The 20,310-nt window shown below is 42.5% G+C and overlaps 1 protein-coding gene across 1 annotated transcript in view; it reads right to left on the bottom strand.

Annotated features, from left to right (window-relative positions):
- The window catches only part of FSTL1 (follistatin like 1), a 41,517-nt gene extending 36,105 nt beyond the window's left edge, over positions 1–5,412 (bottom strand). Inside the window, 3 exon segments of the mRNA XM_034411144.3 lie at positions 5,069–5,131; positions 5,229–5,304; positions 5,306–5,412. Of these exon segments, the coding sequence (XP_034267035.2) occupies positions 5,069–5,131; positions 5,229–5,304; positions 5,306–5,397 (231 nt within the window). The 5' untranslated portion in view covers positions 5,398–5,412.
- Between the last annotated feature and the right edge of the window lie 14,898 nt (positions 5,413–20,310).

Below are 20,310 nucleotides of genomic sequence, written 5' to 3'. Positions count from 1 at the left end.
ATATCTTTTTATTCTGCAAATCATTCTTGGTTCCATCACAGCCATAAAATCATTTATACATTGCATTTTATTTTTTCTCATCATCTTTTAAGGATCTCACTAACCACCCAATCCTGATTTTTTTCCCTCAACAAATGCTTAACATTTCTCTGTCCATTTCCCCATTTTAGTAAACATTCAACCAAGATATTTGCTCTAGTTTTTCACTGTTTGCATTTGTTCACTGTATTCTTTTTGTCCAAGATAAGTATCTTGGCTTTTAATTTTCAGATACATAATCTATTGTATTACATCAGTGGTGTCAAACTCAAGGGTGTTTAAATCCGGTCCCCGAGGCTGGCCTGGAAATATCAAAGGATTGGCCCACAGTGCCTCTGCTGGCTAAAACAGGCCAGTGCGGGGGCCCTGCAGCCTGTTTTCGGCCTCCACAGCCTCCTGCAGCATTCTGCCAGCTAAAAACGAGCTGTATAGAGACCTCTGAGGTTTTAGCCGGCAGAGGCACCGGTTTTGGCCCGGTTTTGGCCGGCAGAGTGCTGCAGGAGGCCATGGAGTCTCCCCCCCACCCCCTGCCAGCCCATGGAGAACTACAATGCTGATCCAGCCCTCGAAGAAATCCAGTTTGACACCCCTGTATTACATAATCTACCTTCATTTGGATACAGCATTATTTATATACAAAATATCATACATGTTCACATTCACAACATCATAAGTGTTCCTTATACCATATTCATAAATATATTAAACAACAATGGGACATCACACATTATTGTCTTATTCCCTGCTCACTGTTAGAAAGGGAAATATATTTTTAATACTTCCCCCTAGTGAAACTGTATGGTGTTTGTAACAGTTTTCACTAACTTTCAATCTACTTCTGGGTTAATCTTCCTTACGTACATCCACCTTTCGCGGACCTTTCTTTTTCTTTTATAAATAATTTTTATTAAACATATTTCAACGTTTACACCACATTTCCACTTTTTACATCCACCTTTCATTCATTCTGTTGGGAGGAAATTGAATTTGCTTTTCTTGAGTATCACCATTCATTGAATCATAACAGGAAACTATTACCAAATTATACTTTCTTCTTTCATATACACCAAAACAATCTAGATGACACCAAGACATATTTTCTGATACATTTTAGCTCTTTCATTCATAATAAATCTACAATTCCACTTTAATTCAATTATATTACATCCTTCTTCTTTCTCTTAGTTTCACAAACATATCGCATACTGTTTTTCTTTTTTTTTTTCATTTTATTATGTCCTTTACTACATCCTCCTTTTATATTTCAAGTCACATATATTATTATTATAATAATAATTATCTTTTACCAAATTTGTATATCATGGAACTATTATAGCTGATATAAAATAAGCTGTAATAAAACATCTACTCTAGATTACCAATAAATGAGTCCATGAAATACACTATTGTCCACCATAACGTAACATGACTTTGGTTAACCAAGGCTTTTACATACAATAAAATATTTTATTGTATGTAATACTTTAAGTAAAATAAAGAGTATACGCCATTTTCAACCTTAGTTGCTCCCAACCTACATGGAGCCTTTGCTGTTAATAGCAAGGAACAGTTTGTGCATATTTATTCCAGCTTGCTAAAATCCAGACATTCCCCCAAGCATGCTGATGCTATTACATGCAAGCTAGGATTGCTAATCCAGATACCATGTTGCATGCTACTGTTGTATCACTTATATCTAACACCATCCAGGAGGCACAGATTTCCCTGAATACCAGTTCCTTCCACTTATTGTGCATTTCCTCAAAAGTCATTCTTTGGGCTTCCATGCCTTTAGAAAATCAAGTAGTCTGGAACCTAAAGTTCATAGGACTTTCAGTGGATTTGAAATTTTCTTGTTACAGAGGTTTGCCAGATAATACTTTTTGCTAAATTTGTTGATATGAAATCACTGCATGAGGTTGGGCTCTCTAATAACAGGGGCAGGGGCATAAATGTGACCTTTCTATGCACTATTAACTATGTTAACAACACAACTTTCAGAAAGTTGCATTTCTGTCGTATAAAGCTCTGGTCAGCAATATTATATATATTTCAAAGAATGTTGCTGAATCTTTAACAGGCCTGTTAAATATTTTTTAGAAAAGAAAACTGGTAGCTGGTATAGGCAAGCTGCTCACAAAAAAAGACAAAACAAATGGTGCTAGAAGATGCTAGAGACCATTCTAGAAGGCTAGAGGGGAGGTTTATCGGAATGTCTTATAGAAACGGACGTTTCGTGGTTGTTCCTCTTTGGCAGCCATTTTGTTAATGGACAGCACTGTTGTTTCTGCCTAGCCTTTGAGCATAAGTGTCTTGTTTTCAAAATTCCAAATATATGCACTTGCTAGATACTCAGCTTTCTACTTTTACCACCTTCTAAACATGATATATACTGACTATCGCAGAATTATCACCTTTCTGGCTTGTCTCCATCACTGCTCCTTTGCTCCCTCTCATCGTGGCACCATAGCATCCATATTGCTTGCTTTGAGAAATCTTCAGAATAACAGCCAATTAGATGCCATGGTTAGGGGTCAGTTTAGGATTGGAGAGATCTGGGTTCAAATCCAATCCACCTTCAGCTATGGAAACTCATTGAATGACCCTAAGCTAAGGATCACATATCTTACATGGTTTTTGTTGTAGGGATAGATAAAAGGGAGAACCCCAGCTACGTAAGTAGTCTTGAGCTTATGGAGGCGAGGCAGGATATAAATCAAACACATACATACAAACATACATAAATTTAATAAAGGGTGGGAAATTCAGAAAGTTGCAGAAGTTTAGAATACCTGCACTTTTCAATAATTGCTTTGAGGAATCCTTAGAATGTTTTTAAGGTAAACTCCCAAAGCAGGAGATCTCAGAGTGAGGTAAAATTGCTTACACCACTGTAACATAGGCCATCTCTAAGACCACCATATTCAAAGTGAGAAAGAGTTGTTCGGATAAACCAGACAAAAGAAATATTCCTTACAAATGTAACTTTGATCAATATCAAATATAACAGTTCTGCAGTTAATATAAAAGGAAGGGAAAATTGTGTAAAGGACAGCATGGAACTCACCAGAGATTTTTATAATGGATATTTTGATCCTTTGCCTGAAGCAGCTTGAATTTTGTTTGTTTAAAACATTTTCTATGGCAATTATTAAGTGCTTAGTCAATGACTTCACTTTTAGGGAAGCTTTAATTCTGGGAATTCAAGCACTATTTCTGATCCCTATTTCCAAGAGTAATTTATTAATATGCATACAATAAAATAGTGAAGCGGAAATCCATAAGTTTTCAATAAATTTATGCATCTTTATAAGGCCTTCCAGACATTATTCCAGTCATTATAATTTATCTAGTTAATTTCTTAAATTTAATAAGAAATTATTTCTGCAAGCCTAAAATAATCCGTTTTGTTTCCAGACGAGGATGACTCATTTGCTGGGAACATAGAATAAAAACTACTTTTTTTTCATGTTTTTTATTTGGTTGCACTTCTCCCAGAGGGCTTTTCCTTGCATCTCTTTAACATGTAGACTTCTTCACTTTAACAGACTGGGACGGGATGGGTGGGTGGGGAGGAATCCCCTTCCTCAGAATAAATTATATTAAATTGATTCTTCTGATTCAGTCAGGATTCACATAGTTGATTAAAATGATATGGGCCATCTGGATATATGGACACAGATGGCCAGTAGTCAATTATTTCACATTAATTTTAAACTAGCATGCACAACACTTAATAAGAGCTCAACAGCCACTTCTTTTGCTTTTGAAAACATCAAGACAGAGATGAGAGGCTAAACCAGCTTTGTCTGTATTTTAGGGCAATTTTTAGCAGTCATCTACAGAATGCTCATCAAGCATGTAAAAGGAGAGAAATACTATATGTGCTGGCCATTAATTAATTCTAATTAATTCCATGTAAGTATACATATTGGGGAAGGAGAGAGAAAGAGAGATAGAAGGAGACTGAGAGATCTGCCAATGTAGTACTTGGGTATCAGTCATAGAACTCACAGGCAAAAGCTTGATGTTATTGAGAAATTTGATTTGAACTGACTGAATCTCCTATATCACCTTTGGGAGCTTTTAAAATGCCCTGAATACGATGGTACTATATCTGTTGCCCACTCTTAATTCTCTCCTCTTTTTTGTATTTTATTTTCACCTACTTAAATATCTGCCCCTACAGTCTTCTTGAAAGATGGTTCAAGGCATTGCTCCAATTAAAACCAAAACAGTTTTGTGCATTGTTTGAAACATTAATGACAGTTTATAATAATGCCTTTGTAAATTGCTGTATGACTTTTCTACCATTACTTTGCTCTATGTTCATGGTCTAATAGCAAGGTTTAAAATTTAGATGTGGGTGAGGAGGCTGGGAAGCATGCACATTTAGGAGCGTCACAGGACTACATTCTCAAAAGTAGTTTAAGGACAGGAAAAAAGTAATTCAATTTATATTTATATATAATGAATTACATGATCTTCCCTATACAACCATTTCCTCCTTCTGTCATATTAAACATCATATTTGGTGGTGTATTCTGGAGGGGCTCAAGAGCCCAGATATAGTTCCAGAGCTTCAACATTGTGCATCCTTGTCAACTCTGCAATTGTAGGCTTCTTGGAGGAAAAGAAACTTTCTCTCTCTCTCCTCCCCCTCCCCCTCCCCCCTCTCTTTTTTTCTTTCACAAAACCCTCACTGGGTACAACATATTTTCCGTTACAACAAAGCAAAACTTTTTGCTCCACGGAAATGGCAAAACTAGCTATTTCTGTCTCTCTTAGGTGCAGAACCTCTATTTTTCAAGAAGACCCTTTTGTTTCCTCGGGTGAGGGGAGGACGACTCCTCCGCCTCCCAGAGCTGGCAAGAGCAGAGGCTCTGGCCTGAAGCAGGCCGTGCTCTGGAATTCGCCCCGGAGTCTCCCTCCTTTCTTTCCATCCCAGTCCCGATGCCGAATCCTGGGAGGCATCATTCCCCTAACGGCGGCTGCGCCGATAAGCGGCGATCGAGGACGCATCTCTTACCGAAGTCCGGAGCCCCAGGGCGATCCCCGTCACAACGACGAAGATGAAGAGGTGGTTGCACAGCTGCAAGGGAGACAGAGAGAGGAGAGCTTAGAGAAATCCGCTTAGTCCCCTAACCTCAGAGCCAGCCCCCATCTCCACGTCGGCCGAGCCCCCTCACCATCTTGCTGGTCTCGCTTGCGGGACTCGCCAGGATCTCGTCTTCGTCTGGGAAATGAATCCGAGGGTTCTCGGGATGGAAGCGCGGCGCGGCCAGCAGCTCCACCCAGTCGCTCCGGCAGCTTTTTGGCTTGCTTTCCTTCCTTCCCTCTAGCCCGCCCACCATGCATCACAGACCGACAGGGCGGAGGAGGGTCGTCTGTGAAGTTGGCGGAATGCGCGGCTCCCCCAGCGAGTCCAAGCGGGCCGTGGAGACCGATGCTCTGGGCGGAGGAAAAAAGCTTTCGTGCGCAGCAGGAAAGGAAACTGGTTCCATTTCAAACGAGAGCTAATATGAGCTTCCAGTAAAACTTGAAAAAATGTACACGACGTAAATTCATTCATTCATTCGATTTGATTTTATTTGTAACTGCCCTTCTCCTTCACGCCAGTAAAAGAACAGAACGAACACTAGATGCAATACAATAATCCAAACATCTGCCTTGAAAAATAATATCAACCCCTTTGGGACAAGAATAGTTACTCTGGAACACCATCAGTTTAGCTTATAACTTTTTTGCTTGTGCTTGTTTCTGCTTTTTTGCAGCTGCTGCACACTGCTGGCTCATATTTAAGTGATTGTCCACTAGGACTCCAAGATCCTTCTCACAGTTACTTCTATCGATTTGATGTCAAGCCCTTACAGCAATGACCTTCAAGCATTTTGCAGTAGTTCTAGCTGATAGAACTACACAAAATGCTTGACATTAGGCTCCCTTGAAGGTAACTCAGTAACTCAAGGTGGTCTGAAATGTAGCAGTCCAACTGCTGATAGAAAAACAGAAAACAGAATAACAGAGTTGGAAGGGACCTTGGAGGTCTTTTAGTCCAACCCCCTGCTTAGGCAGGAAACCCTACACCACTTCAGACAAATGGTTATCCAATATCTTCTTTAAAACTTCCAGTGTTGGAGCATTCACAACTTCTGAAGGCAAGTTGTTCCATTGATTAATTGTTCTAACTGTCAGGACATTTCTCCTTAGTTCTAGGTTGCTTTTCTCCTTGATTAGTTTCCACTCACTGCTTCTTGTCCTGCCTTCAGGTACTTTGGAGAATAGCTTGACTCCCTCTTCTTTGTGGCAGCTCCTAAGATATTGGAACACTGCTATCATGTCACCCCTAGTCCTTCTTTTCATTAAACTAGACCAGGGGTCTGCAACCTTAAACACTGAAAGAGCCATTTGGACCCGTTTCCCACAGAAAACAAAACACCGGGAGCCACAAAACCCTTCCTGTGCCTGACTATTTCTTGAGCGGCCACGAAACTACCATATGTAGTTGAATTAAACGTTCTGTTTAATTCTGAAACTTTTCTTTTCTTGGATTTATCCAGGGGTTGAAAAGTTCAATAAATCGCATGCCGGCGGATGTCACACATTGGCGGTTGCGACACATATTTTGAGTGACAGGGAGCCGGAGCAGAGGGGTGAAAGAGCCACATGCGGCTCCAGAGCCACAGGTTGCTGACCCCTGAACTAGACATATCTAGTTCCTGCAGCCAATACAATAGGAGGTTGTACAATACAATATAGTAGGTTATATTGATTACCTACCAATAAGCTTCTGCATCAGGCTTTTCAAAGGGTTCATTTGAACCTTTAAAATCCTACATAGCTTGGTCTCTGCATATTAATAGAGTGTATACTGTCTGTGTATTTTCCTGACCAAAGTGATCCAATCCTGTGCTTCCCAAGAGGGGCTGCTCTGAGTCCCCGCACCATGTGAAGATTGGAGATGGGGTCCTGAAGTCACATTATTAAGATATCAGTCCTACATTTTGGAACACTTTGGCCACTAAGGTGATGGTACATTTTTGTATTATCAAAATCTAACTAAGCCAAGACATATATGTCACTCTTCTAGAAATTAGCATCAGTCTTGATTTCAGGGTTGGATACTGTATGTGGGGTGGAACTGGTCCATTGTGATAGCTTATTTGAGAGTAGGCTCACATACCATTATACTTACATTATTAAAAATGTATGATTATCTTTGTGCTAGGTTGTGCCAGGAGTTTTCCTGGTGTACCAGCCACTGTGCTCACCATCTGGATCTTCCTCTGATTCCAGGACCTGGTTGGTTGCCAGTTGGGTATTGGGAGACTTCAACCTTCATATTGTGGTAGCTGGGGATTTACAGTCCAGGAGTTCATGGTTTCCATGGAAACTGGGGACTTGTCATGGTAATCTTGGACTCAGCACATGTAAGTGGTCATGTATTAAACCTCAGTTTTGCATTGGAGCAAATATCCATGTGATTTGGATATGAAAGGTATTGCTACCATTCAGTGGTGAAAACTAAAATTTATTACTACTGGTTCTGTGGGCGTGGCTTGGTGGGGGGAATGTGACTGGGTGTGGCCAATTTTTTTTTTTTTTTACTTTTAAAACCATTTTTTCCACAACCTCTTCAGGGAAGAGGTTGTAAAAAAATGCTTTCAAAAGGCTCTGACGATCCCAGCTGAGTTGCCTGATCGTCAGAGGCTTTTTTTCTTTTAAATGCCTCTGATGATCAGGCAACTCAGCTTGGATCGTCAGAGGCTTTTAAAAGAAAAAAAAGGGGTTTTTTCTTTTAAATGCCTCTGACGATCCAAGCTGAGTTGCCTGATCAGCAGAGGCTTTTTTTTTTACTTTTAAAAGCATTTTTTTGGTGGAAGAGGTTGTAGAAAAAATGCTTTTAAAAGTTAAAAAAAAGCCTCTGATGATTGTGCGGCTCAGCTGGGCATGGGGGGGGGGCAGGGATTTTTGCTAGTGGTTCTCCGAACTACCCGCCTCCATCGCTACCGGATCTGGTGATCCGGTCCAAACCAGGAGCATTTCACCCCTGCTACCATTGTTTTATCTGACACATAAGGAGAAGTAGGGGCAGCCATGACTAGAGGAGCCTTTGCACAGGTTTGCTTTGTGCACAAATTGCACTCTTTCCTGGACCAGAGATGCCACTCACATCTTAGCTACCTCTCAGGTGGATTATCACAATGTGCTCTATATGGAGCTGCCCTTCAAGACAATTTAGGAGCCGTAAATAACTCCTAAATACCCTTGTGTTAGCTGATTCCATACGGCCCCTTGGTTTTCAAATATCTTTTTGGAGATGAACAGCAGAAGCAATTCTTAGAGAATAGGTGGAAAACAAAGAGTGAAAGCCTCTGAAGATGGGTAAGTGCCAATGATTCAGGCTTACTCCATGGTGATAAGAAAGATGGGACATTCTTTCTTCCCTTACTGCATCAATGGGCTGTCATCCAGTGGCCTTACTTAGGGTGGAACCCAGATGTACAAACTTCTCCCTGGCCCCTCTCACTAGTTAGGACAGCATTTTGCAACTAAAGTGATTCAGATTTGCTTGAGTCTTGACTCCATAGGGCATTTACTTGCCAGGTTATCTGGGATTCTTTTTGACCTGTTGCCTCCAAGGAAATGGATAGGGTGTTCTGTAAGATTTCCTCTGCTGTCTGCTTTGTCATGCAGCTGAAGAGGGAGGAGTGTTTCCTGGCTCTGGGATGGGTTATTGCTGACAACCTTGACATTTTTGTCTGTGTAAACCATTGAAATTTGTGATATATGAGGGCAGTATATTGCAGTAAATAAATAAAAGTGAGAACCCACAAAACATTACAGTTTCTGATTTCTTAGTTATATGCTTTACTAATCCTAGCTGAAAGTCTTCACAATTTTAAATGATAAACGGAAAGTAATAGTAAATATATTTAGAAAAGGGATGCCTTTATGGCTACTGAGAAAAGAAAAAGATATTTACAAGAGAATACACTGTCTTTAATACAGATTTATTGGATGACTGACACAAGCAATCATGACTAAGAAGGGAACAGCAATGTTAGAAAACAATGTTGTTGGTGTTTTATTACCATACAGTATTTGAATGGTTCATATCCAAACCACATGAATTCAGCAGTTAATTCCCTGCTTAGAAAAGGGTGGAGAAGTAATTCTCCTAGGAACTGAGACTATGATATCATCTTATTATAATGCAACTCACTCCCCTTTTTTATAAATCTTGTTCACTAGGGGATGGGTAGTACTGTTAATTTCACACACTGATTTGAGCCAATTATGTCATTAATTCTTGATTGCTCCTTCATGCCTCTTCCTAAGCTTGTCTTTTTTGCTCAGGTTAAAATGTCTTACTACTTAATTCATATTTAAGAATTAAAATTGTTTAATTTAAGATAGAATTTGTTGTTTAAAATAGAATGTATTCTCTAGTACTGTGTTTTGTACTAGTGCGTTGAAAAGCAAGTACATCACAAAATGCATCATATATTTTGCATCAAGGCTATAAAAACCTTATTCAATATTATGCTGGCTTTTCATTCAAGTTGGGATTTTGTTTGGACTTATTCTTTCAAGTCAATAATGGGTTTGGGAGGAATACATCTAGAGAACATCTAGACATCAACAGAACAATCCTCTCCAAATACTTCATAGAGATGCCCTTGGTGGAATTACGCAGATTCATCTATATATTATAATCCTTCTCTAAAACCAATATATAATAATTGCAGTATGCAGTTAGAAATCAATAGAAAAGAATATTCATAGATCGGGGTTGAACTGAGGGAGTCCTTGGTGCTCTCTGAAATTGGCTGTTTTCTTGTTACCATTTCATTATCAAGCTAGGTAACATCATCAGTGCTAATTTGGTAATGGAATGTCTGCAAGAAAATACCAAGCTTAGAGAGCACCAAGGATCCTGCAGTAGTTAGGAATCTAAGAAATTTATTATTTAATACTGTTGTCAGGGTTCCAAGGAACACCCCCAACAAAATAAAGCTCTGAATCCTGAGGTTCCTCAAAGTTCCAATTTATTAGAGATGTCATGTTGGCACATCTGAGAAAACCTGAATTTGAAAGCTTCCAGGTTTTCCACACCCAGCTGACAGTTCACAGCCCTGCCCCACACCCACAAGTTCATCACATTGTCCAATCAACTTTTCACACTCAACTGGATACAATCTTTAGGCAGTCTCCATCAGATGGAGGCAAAAGTCCTTGAATATGGAATGTTGTTACGACTAACTTTCTACCGCTCCAACAACAACCCCCTCCCAACTTCCCCAGCTAAAATATGTGGCAGTTAAAAAGCAAAAAAGAAAATTGTCTTCCAAAACTGACAGGCTTCCCCCCCTCAGGAAAGGAATGTATCCTGGAACAAGACTGAAGTCAGGGGTTAACACAATTAGCACATTAACCACTTCTCCCCCCCCCCAGGAGGACCGTTAGGCTTATCAGGGAATTTATCATGAAATTGCCTAACTAAGGTATCTGCCTGAACATCCCAACTCTTCACCCAGATGTCTGCCTGAACATCCCAACTCTTCACCCCTTCACAGACAAGGGGTATCCCTTCCAATGAACCAAATATTGCAGAAGTCCCCTCTGCAATCTAGAGTCCAAAATCTTCTTCACCACATAATGAGTCTTACCCTGCACTACAATCGGCTTGGGGGGAACAGCAGGTTGAGGTCTCAATTTAGATCCCACAGCAGGCTTTAACAGGCTGCAATGGAAAACAGGATGAATTTTTCCCAGTATGCGGGGGAGATTTAACTGTACAGTCACTGGGTTAATCACTTTCACTATGGGGAAGGGACCTAAATATTTCAGTTCTAACTTCTTACTCTTCAAATTCAAACGTATGTATTTGGTGGAAAGATATACACGATCTCCCACCCGAAAGGGGGGGAGTTGGAGAGATCAGTTTGCCTGCTTGCTTTTTGTATGCTTCGGCCGCTTCATTCAGGGCTTTTTTGGTATTCTCCCAGCCTTTCTTTAATGACTCCATCCATTCATTCAGAGTCATGGAAGAAGGCTATTCTCTTGGCAATTCTGGCATAGGGACAAATTCCATGCCACTCGTAATCTGAAAAGGCATCAGTCCCGTACTACTATGCACCGCATTATTGTATGCCACTTCTGTGAAAGGAAGCAAATCAGTCCAATTATCTTGCTGGTAATCCACATAACATCTGATGTATTGTTCCACCATGGCATTAGCGCATTCCGCGGCTCCGTTCGTACTCAGATGGAAAGCAGAGCTAAGCACCTGAGATGACCCAATGGACCTCAGGAACTCCCTCCAGAACTTAGCGGTGAACTGAACACCTCAATCGGAGATCACCCGTCGTGGAACTTCATGCAGCTGGTAGATCTGTTTCACAAACATCTTGGCTAATCTCTTAGCCGAGGGAAGTCCAGAACAAGGAATAAAATGGGCCTGTTTGGAGAACAGGTCTATCACAGTCCATATTTCCGCCACTTTCCAGGATCTCTACTATACAGTCCATAGCTATTTTTTCCCACAGGCGGCTGGGATCAGCTACCTGTTGAACCAAACTGGGAGGCCTCCCCGGTCTTGTCTTATTGCTGGCACATGTGGCACAACTTTTTACATAGTCCTCCACATCAGCTTTCATCTTTGGCCACCAAAACTGCCGTCTAATCAGATGAATCAGATGAAGGGTCTTTAGAAATCCAAAGTGACCAGCCAATTGAGAATCATGGCTACGCTGGAGCACCAGGAGTCTCATGCTGTTGGGGATGTAAATTTTCGAACCTTTCCAAGCTAATCCATCACGGGTCGTCAAAGTGTCTTGATTGTCAGCTAGCCATGGATTAGTAGATAGTGCTGCCTTCAAGTTAGCAGTTAGCTTCCCATCGATGGGGTCAATCTGCCTGCTGGCCTGATTCCGGGTAGTGACTTGCACCGCACTCTGCGTGTCTAGGATGATGGCATGGACGACATCCTCCCTCTGGCTGTCATATTGGGGTTTCCTTGACAGGGTGTCTGCAAGCAGGTTCTTCCCCCCTGGGATGTATTTCAGCTTGAAATCAAACCGCTTGAAGTACTGCGCCCAGCGGGAGAGCCTTCGTGGGGTCTTTAAGGCTTCGAGGTTTTTATGGTCTGACCATACCTCAAAGGGGATCTTGGCTCCCTCTAGGAAGTGCCGCCACAATAGAAGAGCCCAACTAACAGCAAAGGCTTCCTTCTCCCATACTGCCCATCTCCACTCGGTGTTCGTGAGTTTTTTGGACACATATGCACAGGTAAGCAGCCATCCTTGGGGGTCTTCCTGGAGGAGCACTGCTGCCACTGCAACGTCACTGGTGTCAGCCTGGACAATGAACTGCCTATCTGGGTTTGGGTGCTGAAGGATGGACTCCTCTGCAAACCGCTGTTTCAAGCTTTCAAATGCTTTTTGACAGCTTAGCGTCCAGGCTAGAGGCTGCGTCGACCATGGCTTTGTGGGGGAGGGTCCTGTCTTTAGCAGTTCGGTAAGTGGCAGAGCCACTTCCATGAAGATTGGGATGAATTGCCGGTAGAAGTTAGCAAACCCCAGGAAATTTTGCAGCTGTTTCCTGGTGTGAGGGGGCTGTCAGTCAAGTACAGCTCGCCCTTTCCCGGGATCCATCTCTATGCCTTCGTTCGACACTCGGTAGCCTAGGTAGTCCAGAAAAGTTTTGTGAAACTCACATTTGGACAGCTTCGCATAAAGTTTTGCGGCTAACAGTTTCTTTAGTACTTGTTGGACTAGTTTCATATGTTCTTCTGATGTCTCACTGAATATGAGAATGTCGTCCAAGTAGACTAGAACCCCTTTGTATAAATGTTCATGCAGCACTTTGTTAATCAATTGCATGAATACCGCAGGGGCTCCTTGGAGACCAAAGGGCATGACTTTGAATTGGAAGCTACCTAGTGGGCAGCTGAAAGCAGTCTTCCATTCATCCCCTTCCTTTATGCGCACCCTGTAGTAGGCTTCTCTCAAGTCAAGTTTGGTAAACATTTTGCCTTTTGAAAGGTAGTTCAGTAGGTCTTCCATGAGGGGAAGGGGGTAGGTGTTTTCCATGCATATCGCATTTATTCCACAAAAATCCATGCAGAGCCTCATCCCCCCCATCTTTCTTTTCCTTAAACAGCACTGGGGCGGCTACTCTGGATTTTGCAGGTTGGATGAACCCTCAGGCTAGGTTAGTATCGATGTACTTCCTCAGCTCAGCCATCTCTTTTGGGGTCATTGAGTACATCTTTGGTTTAGAGAGTTTGGCCCCAGGCTCAATCTCGATCGCACAGTCAGTGTGGCGATGGGGGGGAAGGATGTTACATTCCTCCTCACTGAATGCTTGAGCCAGGTCCCTGTATTCCTTGGGGACCTGGGGAGTCCCAGATAGGACTTCAATGGCTGTTGTGGCCACCTCTCATTGGTGGGGCCCCTGAGGGCTCGTCTCAGTGGGTTCGGCTTCAGGAAGGACAGATGGCAAGGGGCCCACCTCATCATGACTTTTCGGTAGCAGTCCTCCCATTTGATTGTAGGGGCCCATTTGTCTAGCCAGGTGAGTCCCAGAATGATTGACTCTGCCATTTTTGGGGCTACTACGAATCGAATGAGTTCTGTGTAGATCTCCAGTTCCAATCTGACAACCTCAGTGATCCATGTAGCAGAGGTGCCACCTATTAAGCTCCTGTCTACTTGCTGAAAGCGTATGGGGTGGCTTAAGAGGTGTGTCTTTATGCCTAGCTGCTCAACAATGGGGAAGCTAATTAAGCAATGGGTGCAGCCGGTGTCTATTATTGCTGCTACCTCTCTCCATGCACCCCTGTCTCTGGCACTGTCAGCTTGACTTTGACCGCAAAAGGGTGGATGGTCCCACTTACCATCGGGTTGTCTTCGCCGCTGCTACTGCTGGCCGGCCCAGGCAGCAGGTCTTCGGTTGAGGTCTTTTCACTCTCTCCAGGGGAGGGGAAGTCTCTCTGCTGGGCAATTCTGCTGGCATCCGGGGGCTTTCATGGGTCCCTTCTGCCTCAGGCTGACGTGGCGGGGCGTGGTTGTGGAACCGGCAAAGGTGCCAGACACTCCACAGCTCGATGACCCACTTGTCTGCAACGGTAGCATTTGATCACCCCTGTAGACTGAGCAGGAGGGATTTCAGTAGGGTTTGTCAGAGGATGTCTAGCCAAAGTTCTCCCTGGGGACTTCTCAGCTGAGGGGTTGTGGCGTGAGTGAACTTCTATCAAGAGCTATTGATATGGTATACCAGTCTTGCAGTCACTCTGGCACCTCCCCAGATTCCACAGGCGGTTCTGACTTCTTGATCAATGGCTTCTTTCAAATAATGCAGAAGTATTCTGTCCGGCCAATGTCCAAGGTTCCCCGTGATCCATCTAAAGTCCCATATGAAGTCCTTTATTGGTCTATTTCCTTGACTCATCACCTTTATCTTGGCTTCATTCTCGTTGATTCGGTCTCGGTCTTCGAATCTGGCCCAGAGCACCTCAACAAAACCTTCAGCATCATGTAATTCAGCAACCCCTCATTATGCAGCTGGGCTATCCAGTCAGCAGCATCTCCCTCATTCATCCCCTCTGAGATTGCAGATACTAATTTGCGATCTGTTTCGTATTGCTTTCCATACTGATCTATATGAGTCCATACTCGGCTGAGGAAATAGGCCAGTTTGGTAGGCTTACCATCAAATGTCACTCTAAACCGTGGTGGCGAGATCCTTGCTGGCAGAATCGCCATGGCGACTGGAGATGGGGCAGGGACCTGTTGGGGTGCTGCGGCGGGCAGTGGGGTGAATGCCGGCGGCTGAACTGGAACCTGCGGTGGCGGCACTGCTAGCTGCTGGATCTGACCCCATTGCAGAACTGAGATTGTCAGGGCAAAATGGGCCCATGGTGATCCTGTAAGAGGGGGAGCAGACGGCACTGGCGTCCAGTGGCACTGGCGTCCAGTGGCACTGGACTCACCCCTGGCCAGGACAGAATCCCCAGCCTGGGGGCATAAATTCCGCAGGGGGTAGCATGAAGGCAGGTTGACGAGGGCTGTATATGGGACGACTCCAGGCAATCGTTCTTTCAGTCCCATCTCTGGAGTTGGATCAGGCTGGCAACTTCTCCCAGAATCCATCTCCGTGGACCGAGCGCCTAGGCTTTGCATCATCTCTGCAGCTTCAAGGCCTCGTAACACGCTTTCAGAAGGAGAATACCGGGTCTCAATAAACCTTCCAGTATGTGTTCCCATGGCTCCCTCTGCAATCTCCTTTCTGTTTTCCATCTTCGCTGAGTCTTCGCACAACCCAAGCTTTAGATTGGTGCTGGGGCTCAGCACCCCATTCAGCCCCCTTTCGGGGTGCTGCTTAGATATTTAGGGGATTTGGGTTAATGTCAGGGTTCCAAGGAACACTCCCAACGAAATAAATCTCTGAGGCCTGAGGTTCCTTAAAGTTCCAATTTATTATGTCATGTTGGCATATCTGGGAAAACTCGAATCTGAAAGCTTCCAGGTTTTCCACACCCAGCTGACAGTTCACAGCCCCCCCCCACACCCATAAGTTCATCACATTGTCCAATCAACTCTTCACACTCAACTGGATACAATCTTCAGGCAGTCTCCATCAGACGCAGGCAAAAGTCCTTGAATACGGAATGTTATTATGACTAACTTTTTACCGCTCCAACAACAACCCCCTCCCAACTTCCCCAGCTAAAATATGTGGCAGTTAAGAAGCAAAAAAAAAATTGTCTTCCAAAACTGACAACTGTTTTTGTTATCTATATTAATTTTAAATAAAGCTGTACAAAATAACCTGGAATCTTGGCAAATATAAATGAAACCACTAAAGGCACAGAGATCCTAGGAACCATTTAGAAACTGAGCTCTTCTCAGCACAGAAATTCAAATTAAAGAGTCTCCACATTACCTCTATCATAGTCATTAGAATATTAACTATTATACCCCATTTTGTATCCTCTGAAAATCTGATACATTCTTTTCACTTTCCTTTCTTGATGATATCAGAAATCTTAATATTTCACTCCAAGTATGGATTTCAGTTTTCATTTTTGCTTATCTACCTCATCATTCATCCAACTCAGTAGTTTGCCAATCACAACATTCTATGGTGCTTTACCAAAGATTTGCCAAAGCCAAGCTTTCACAATCTAAGTAAGTAAGTAAGTAAGTAAGTAAGTAAGTAAGGAAGGAAGGAAGGAAGGAAGGAAGGAAGGAAGGAAATCAGTCTCCTAAACCTTGTTAAAGTCATGTTCACTTCCACTAAGCTATTCCATTATTTTCATGCTTCCAGACTAATTGCTTTATTGTTTTAGATGTGGGTTCTCTCACTTGTGCCAATTGTTCATTAGTGTACTTGACAATTCTTTTGCTGCCACCAGACTTTGTACACAATTGTTATTATTTTATAAAATGGGAAACAAAACAGTAGAGATGGACACTTTGATACTTGAGATTGGGGAAGTTAGAAGCTTTAAAATCAGGATGATATTATATATATTGGCAGGACTAACCTGAGCATGGTCGGAATTCACTAGAATAACTTCTCTTAAGAGATTTCCTCAAAACTCTACTCTTTCAAATCAGATTACTCTTTGCTTTTGATATCTACTATAATCAGTAGCAAAGTTAAATTAAAGCTGAATAAGAACCACCCAAGAACTAATGGGTGGAAGGTCTGCAATGAGAGAATTCCTAATTTGAACCAAGGAAGAGGTTGGACTAGACGACTTCCAAGCTCCCTTCCAGCCCTATGATTCTATGATCTAATGGTAGAAAGGAATTCACCTGCAAATAATTGAGTTCCCACGTTTATGGCAAGTCCCGGAGCAAAGTGCTCACACACACCTCCAGCAGCCTCTGGCTGTGAATAGTCCAGCAAAACGCCATTAGCCCGATGGCTTCAAGGCAATGAGTCCAATGAGGCAAAGGAACAAGGAAGCAACAAGACAAGGAGTCCAGCGAACCCCAGACATCGACAACGGCACATGAAACTCCATAAATTCAGTGCTTGTTCCTGACAAGTGTCCCTCCCCATGGTGTCTCCTTAAGTCTCAGTCCCCAGGTGTGCCATGTGAAGAGGGGCAGGGCACTCTCCTCCTGAGTCATCTGGTCGGCCTGTGCTGCTCCCGCCGCCTCTCTACTCTATGTACTCAGGGATAGGAGGGGGCACTCCTTGCTCGTCGCCTGAGCTCCGTCGCTCCTCCTCTCCACTGCCTGCCCTCTCTTCCCCCCTCTCTCAGTCATTCTGCCCCCATTCTTCCCTGCTGGCAAGCCGTCCCAGGCCCGACGGCTGCCTCGTCCTGCTCCTCCCCGCGTTCCTCCGGAGCCAACAAAGCTGCACCCTCGACCTCCATCGGCCCCAGCTCTGGCTCATCCTCCATGGACTCATGCTCCGACAGGGCCATGACAGGTAACCTGACATAGAACAATATTGATGTAAATATTCTAGTAACACCATTAAAATTTGGGTTCAATAAAACATAAAATTGTCAAAGCCTTTTTCTGCACCAAGAAAAGTCACAGCCATTGTTTAATTTTTTATTTAACTTGTCAATAACATTAAAAACATATCTGATATAACTTCTCATACATCCTGCTTGGGTGGGGGGTTGGACTAGATGACCTACATGGTCCCTTCCAACTCTGTTAATCTGTTAATATATCCCTTTATCTAATCAGGATATTTCACTTCAGTCAGTAGTTTATTCTGTTAGCAAGAATTAATTTAAAATGTTTATAATCTATATTCACTATAGGATATACCATAAATCTAAATAACTCTGGATGTTTCAAATCTTGTTTTTTATAAATTAAAGAAATAAAGACTTCTTTCAATGATTTTCATTTTCCTGAATCCCATTCATTGATTGAATTAAGGCTCGACCAGAATATTTACTGTAATATAATGTATAAATACCATTAAATTCTGGAGTCTTATTCAATTAAAACTGCCTCTTAGTTTTATCTTCTATTACGGGTTAAGAATTCTTTTTGTTAATTTGTATATTTTGTGAATAATATTTCTTTCGGATATTCTTCAATCTTTTCTAGATCAGATTTGTGTTTACCATATAATTTGGAATAATTGGCAAATAGCTGTATCATTTTTTTAATTGTAGAAAATTGCTTTCATCCCAAATAGAAGTAAGTATACTTTCATCTGTCTTCTTATGGAACTGATAAACCAGCAATTTGTCTGACTTCATGGGTGGATTAATCAAGGAAAAAATTTCCTTGATACTTCCATCTATTGAGACTGCAGTTAAACCATGGTCTGGGCCACGGAAGAACCAGGGAAGGTGAGGTTCGTAGAACCTGTGAATATCCCACTGATTGAGCACTATCATGTTGCCAATCTTAAGCAATATCCAATCAGGCTAGAAGCCTGATTACAACCAGTTGTGGAGCTGTTTGTTAAATTTGGTCTTATAAAACCAACTTGTCTCCTTGGAACACACCTATCCTGACAGTATAGAAGCCAGATGGCCCCTATAGATTTGTGCATGATTTGAGGCTGGTTAATAACAATACTCTGACCCCACATACACCTTAATGGGACAGATTAATCCAGAGGATGAACAGTTTACAGTCTTAGACCTAAAGGATGCTTTTTTTGCATCCCATTAAATGATGCAAGCCAACAGCTATTCGCCTTTGAGTGGCAGGACTCTGATACCAATCAAATTAGGCAATATACATGGACCAGGTTATCCCAGGGATTTAAAAACAGCCTGGCAAAGGATTTATACTGCCGTATATGGGTGAAAGATGATACCATTTTGCAATATGTGGATGATTTCTTTTTGGGACCCCAAACACGGAATGATTGTCAGGATCTATCAAACTACTTAACTGGTTAGCCACTTATAATTGCAAGATATCTAAAGAAAAAGCCCAATTGGTGGAGCAGAAAGTTAATCCTAGAAATGCAAAGAAACCATGGATGGGTATACAGGCCAAAGGTCCATGTATAATCCAGGGGCCATTTAGGAGGTGGATTTCATGGAGTTACCCTGTAAGCAGACCTTTAAGTATTTGTTGGTATGTGTGTGTACCTTCTCAGGCTAGGTCGAGCCCTTTCCATGTAGGACCATAGAGCTAAGGAAGTGGTGAAACTATTCAATTATTTACTCAAGGAAATTATGCCTAGATTTGGCATCCCCTGAAAGACTGGGTCAGATAACAGGCCCCATTTTGTTGTATAAATAGTACGCATGTACCCTTTCCTTCAAGGACCTGGTGGACAGGAAACCATAATAAGAGATCAATATCTTAAAGATTATTTGGTCCAACTCTCTCTGGTGGTGGAATCTTTATCTCATTATTTACAGGAGAACAGTCTACCCTGCCTCGACCAACCAGTACATAAAATTCATTCAGGGGACTGGGTACTGTGAGATCTTGGACCGCTGGATGCCCCTTGGAGAAGTGGAAGGGACCATTCCAGGCATTGCTAACCACATATACATCAGTGAAGGTTGATGGCCTGAGGTCCTGGACACACCACACAAGGCTTAAGAAAACTTCAGAACCGAACCAGTGGACTGTGACACTGGCATCCTCAGACCCTGATGATCTAGAACTGAGATTTCTGTTTAAAAAAATTAAAAGGACTTAGCTTGTTGAAGGTAGGGTTGGACTGATTGGTGGTTCCCTAGTTCCCAAGGTGGTGACTATGTGGGCAATCACTGAACACCCTCTTGACCAGATCACTAAGAAGCAACATGGACTGGGATCTTTTGACTGTATCCTCAACCAATCATTACGGCCTCTGTATATGTCAACAAAAAACCCATTGCATATGAAGAGCCACTAGCCACAGGCAGTCGCTTAATTTGTATACAAAACATAGCCTTTCTACCCCCATCAAGTATAACCTTTATTACAGTCAAAAGCCCTATTGGACACACTGATGGGAACAGCTAATGCGAGATGCAGGTCTCATATGGTAATTTCCTGTTGACCCTTTTTTGTTACATCAGGCAAAAGGCATGCTATGGAATGGCCACAGTAATACCCTTTTCAATATGGTGCAAACAGTGGCAGCTGCGTTCAACCTCTCCCAATGCTGGCCTTGGAAAATGGTGCCACTGGACCCTAAGTATCTGGCCCTACCACCTAGCTACACTCAAGTGAAAATAAATTGGACTATTACTTCTGAAGTGACCCAGATTAAGGAAGTAGTGCTTCTGAATAGGATGGCTCTTGACTAACTTTTAGCTGCCGA

The sequence above is a fragment of the Pantherophis guttatus genome, chromosome 2, assembly GCF_059756535.1.
Source record: "Pantherophis guttatus breed Tessera chromosome 2, ASM5975653v1, whole genome shotgun sequence".
In the NCBI taxonomy this organism is placed as follows: domain Eukaryota; kingdom Metazoa; phylum Chordata; class Lepidosauria; order Squamata; family Colubridae; genus Pantherophis; species Pantherophis guttatus.
Note: the sequence above shows the minus strand (reverse complement) of the source record. Positions and strands in the feature narration are given on the sequence as shown.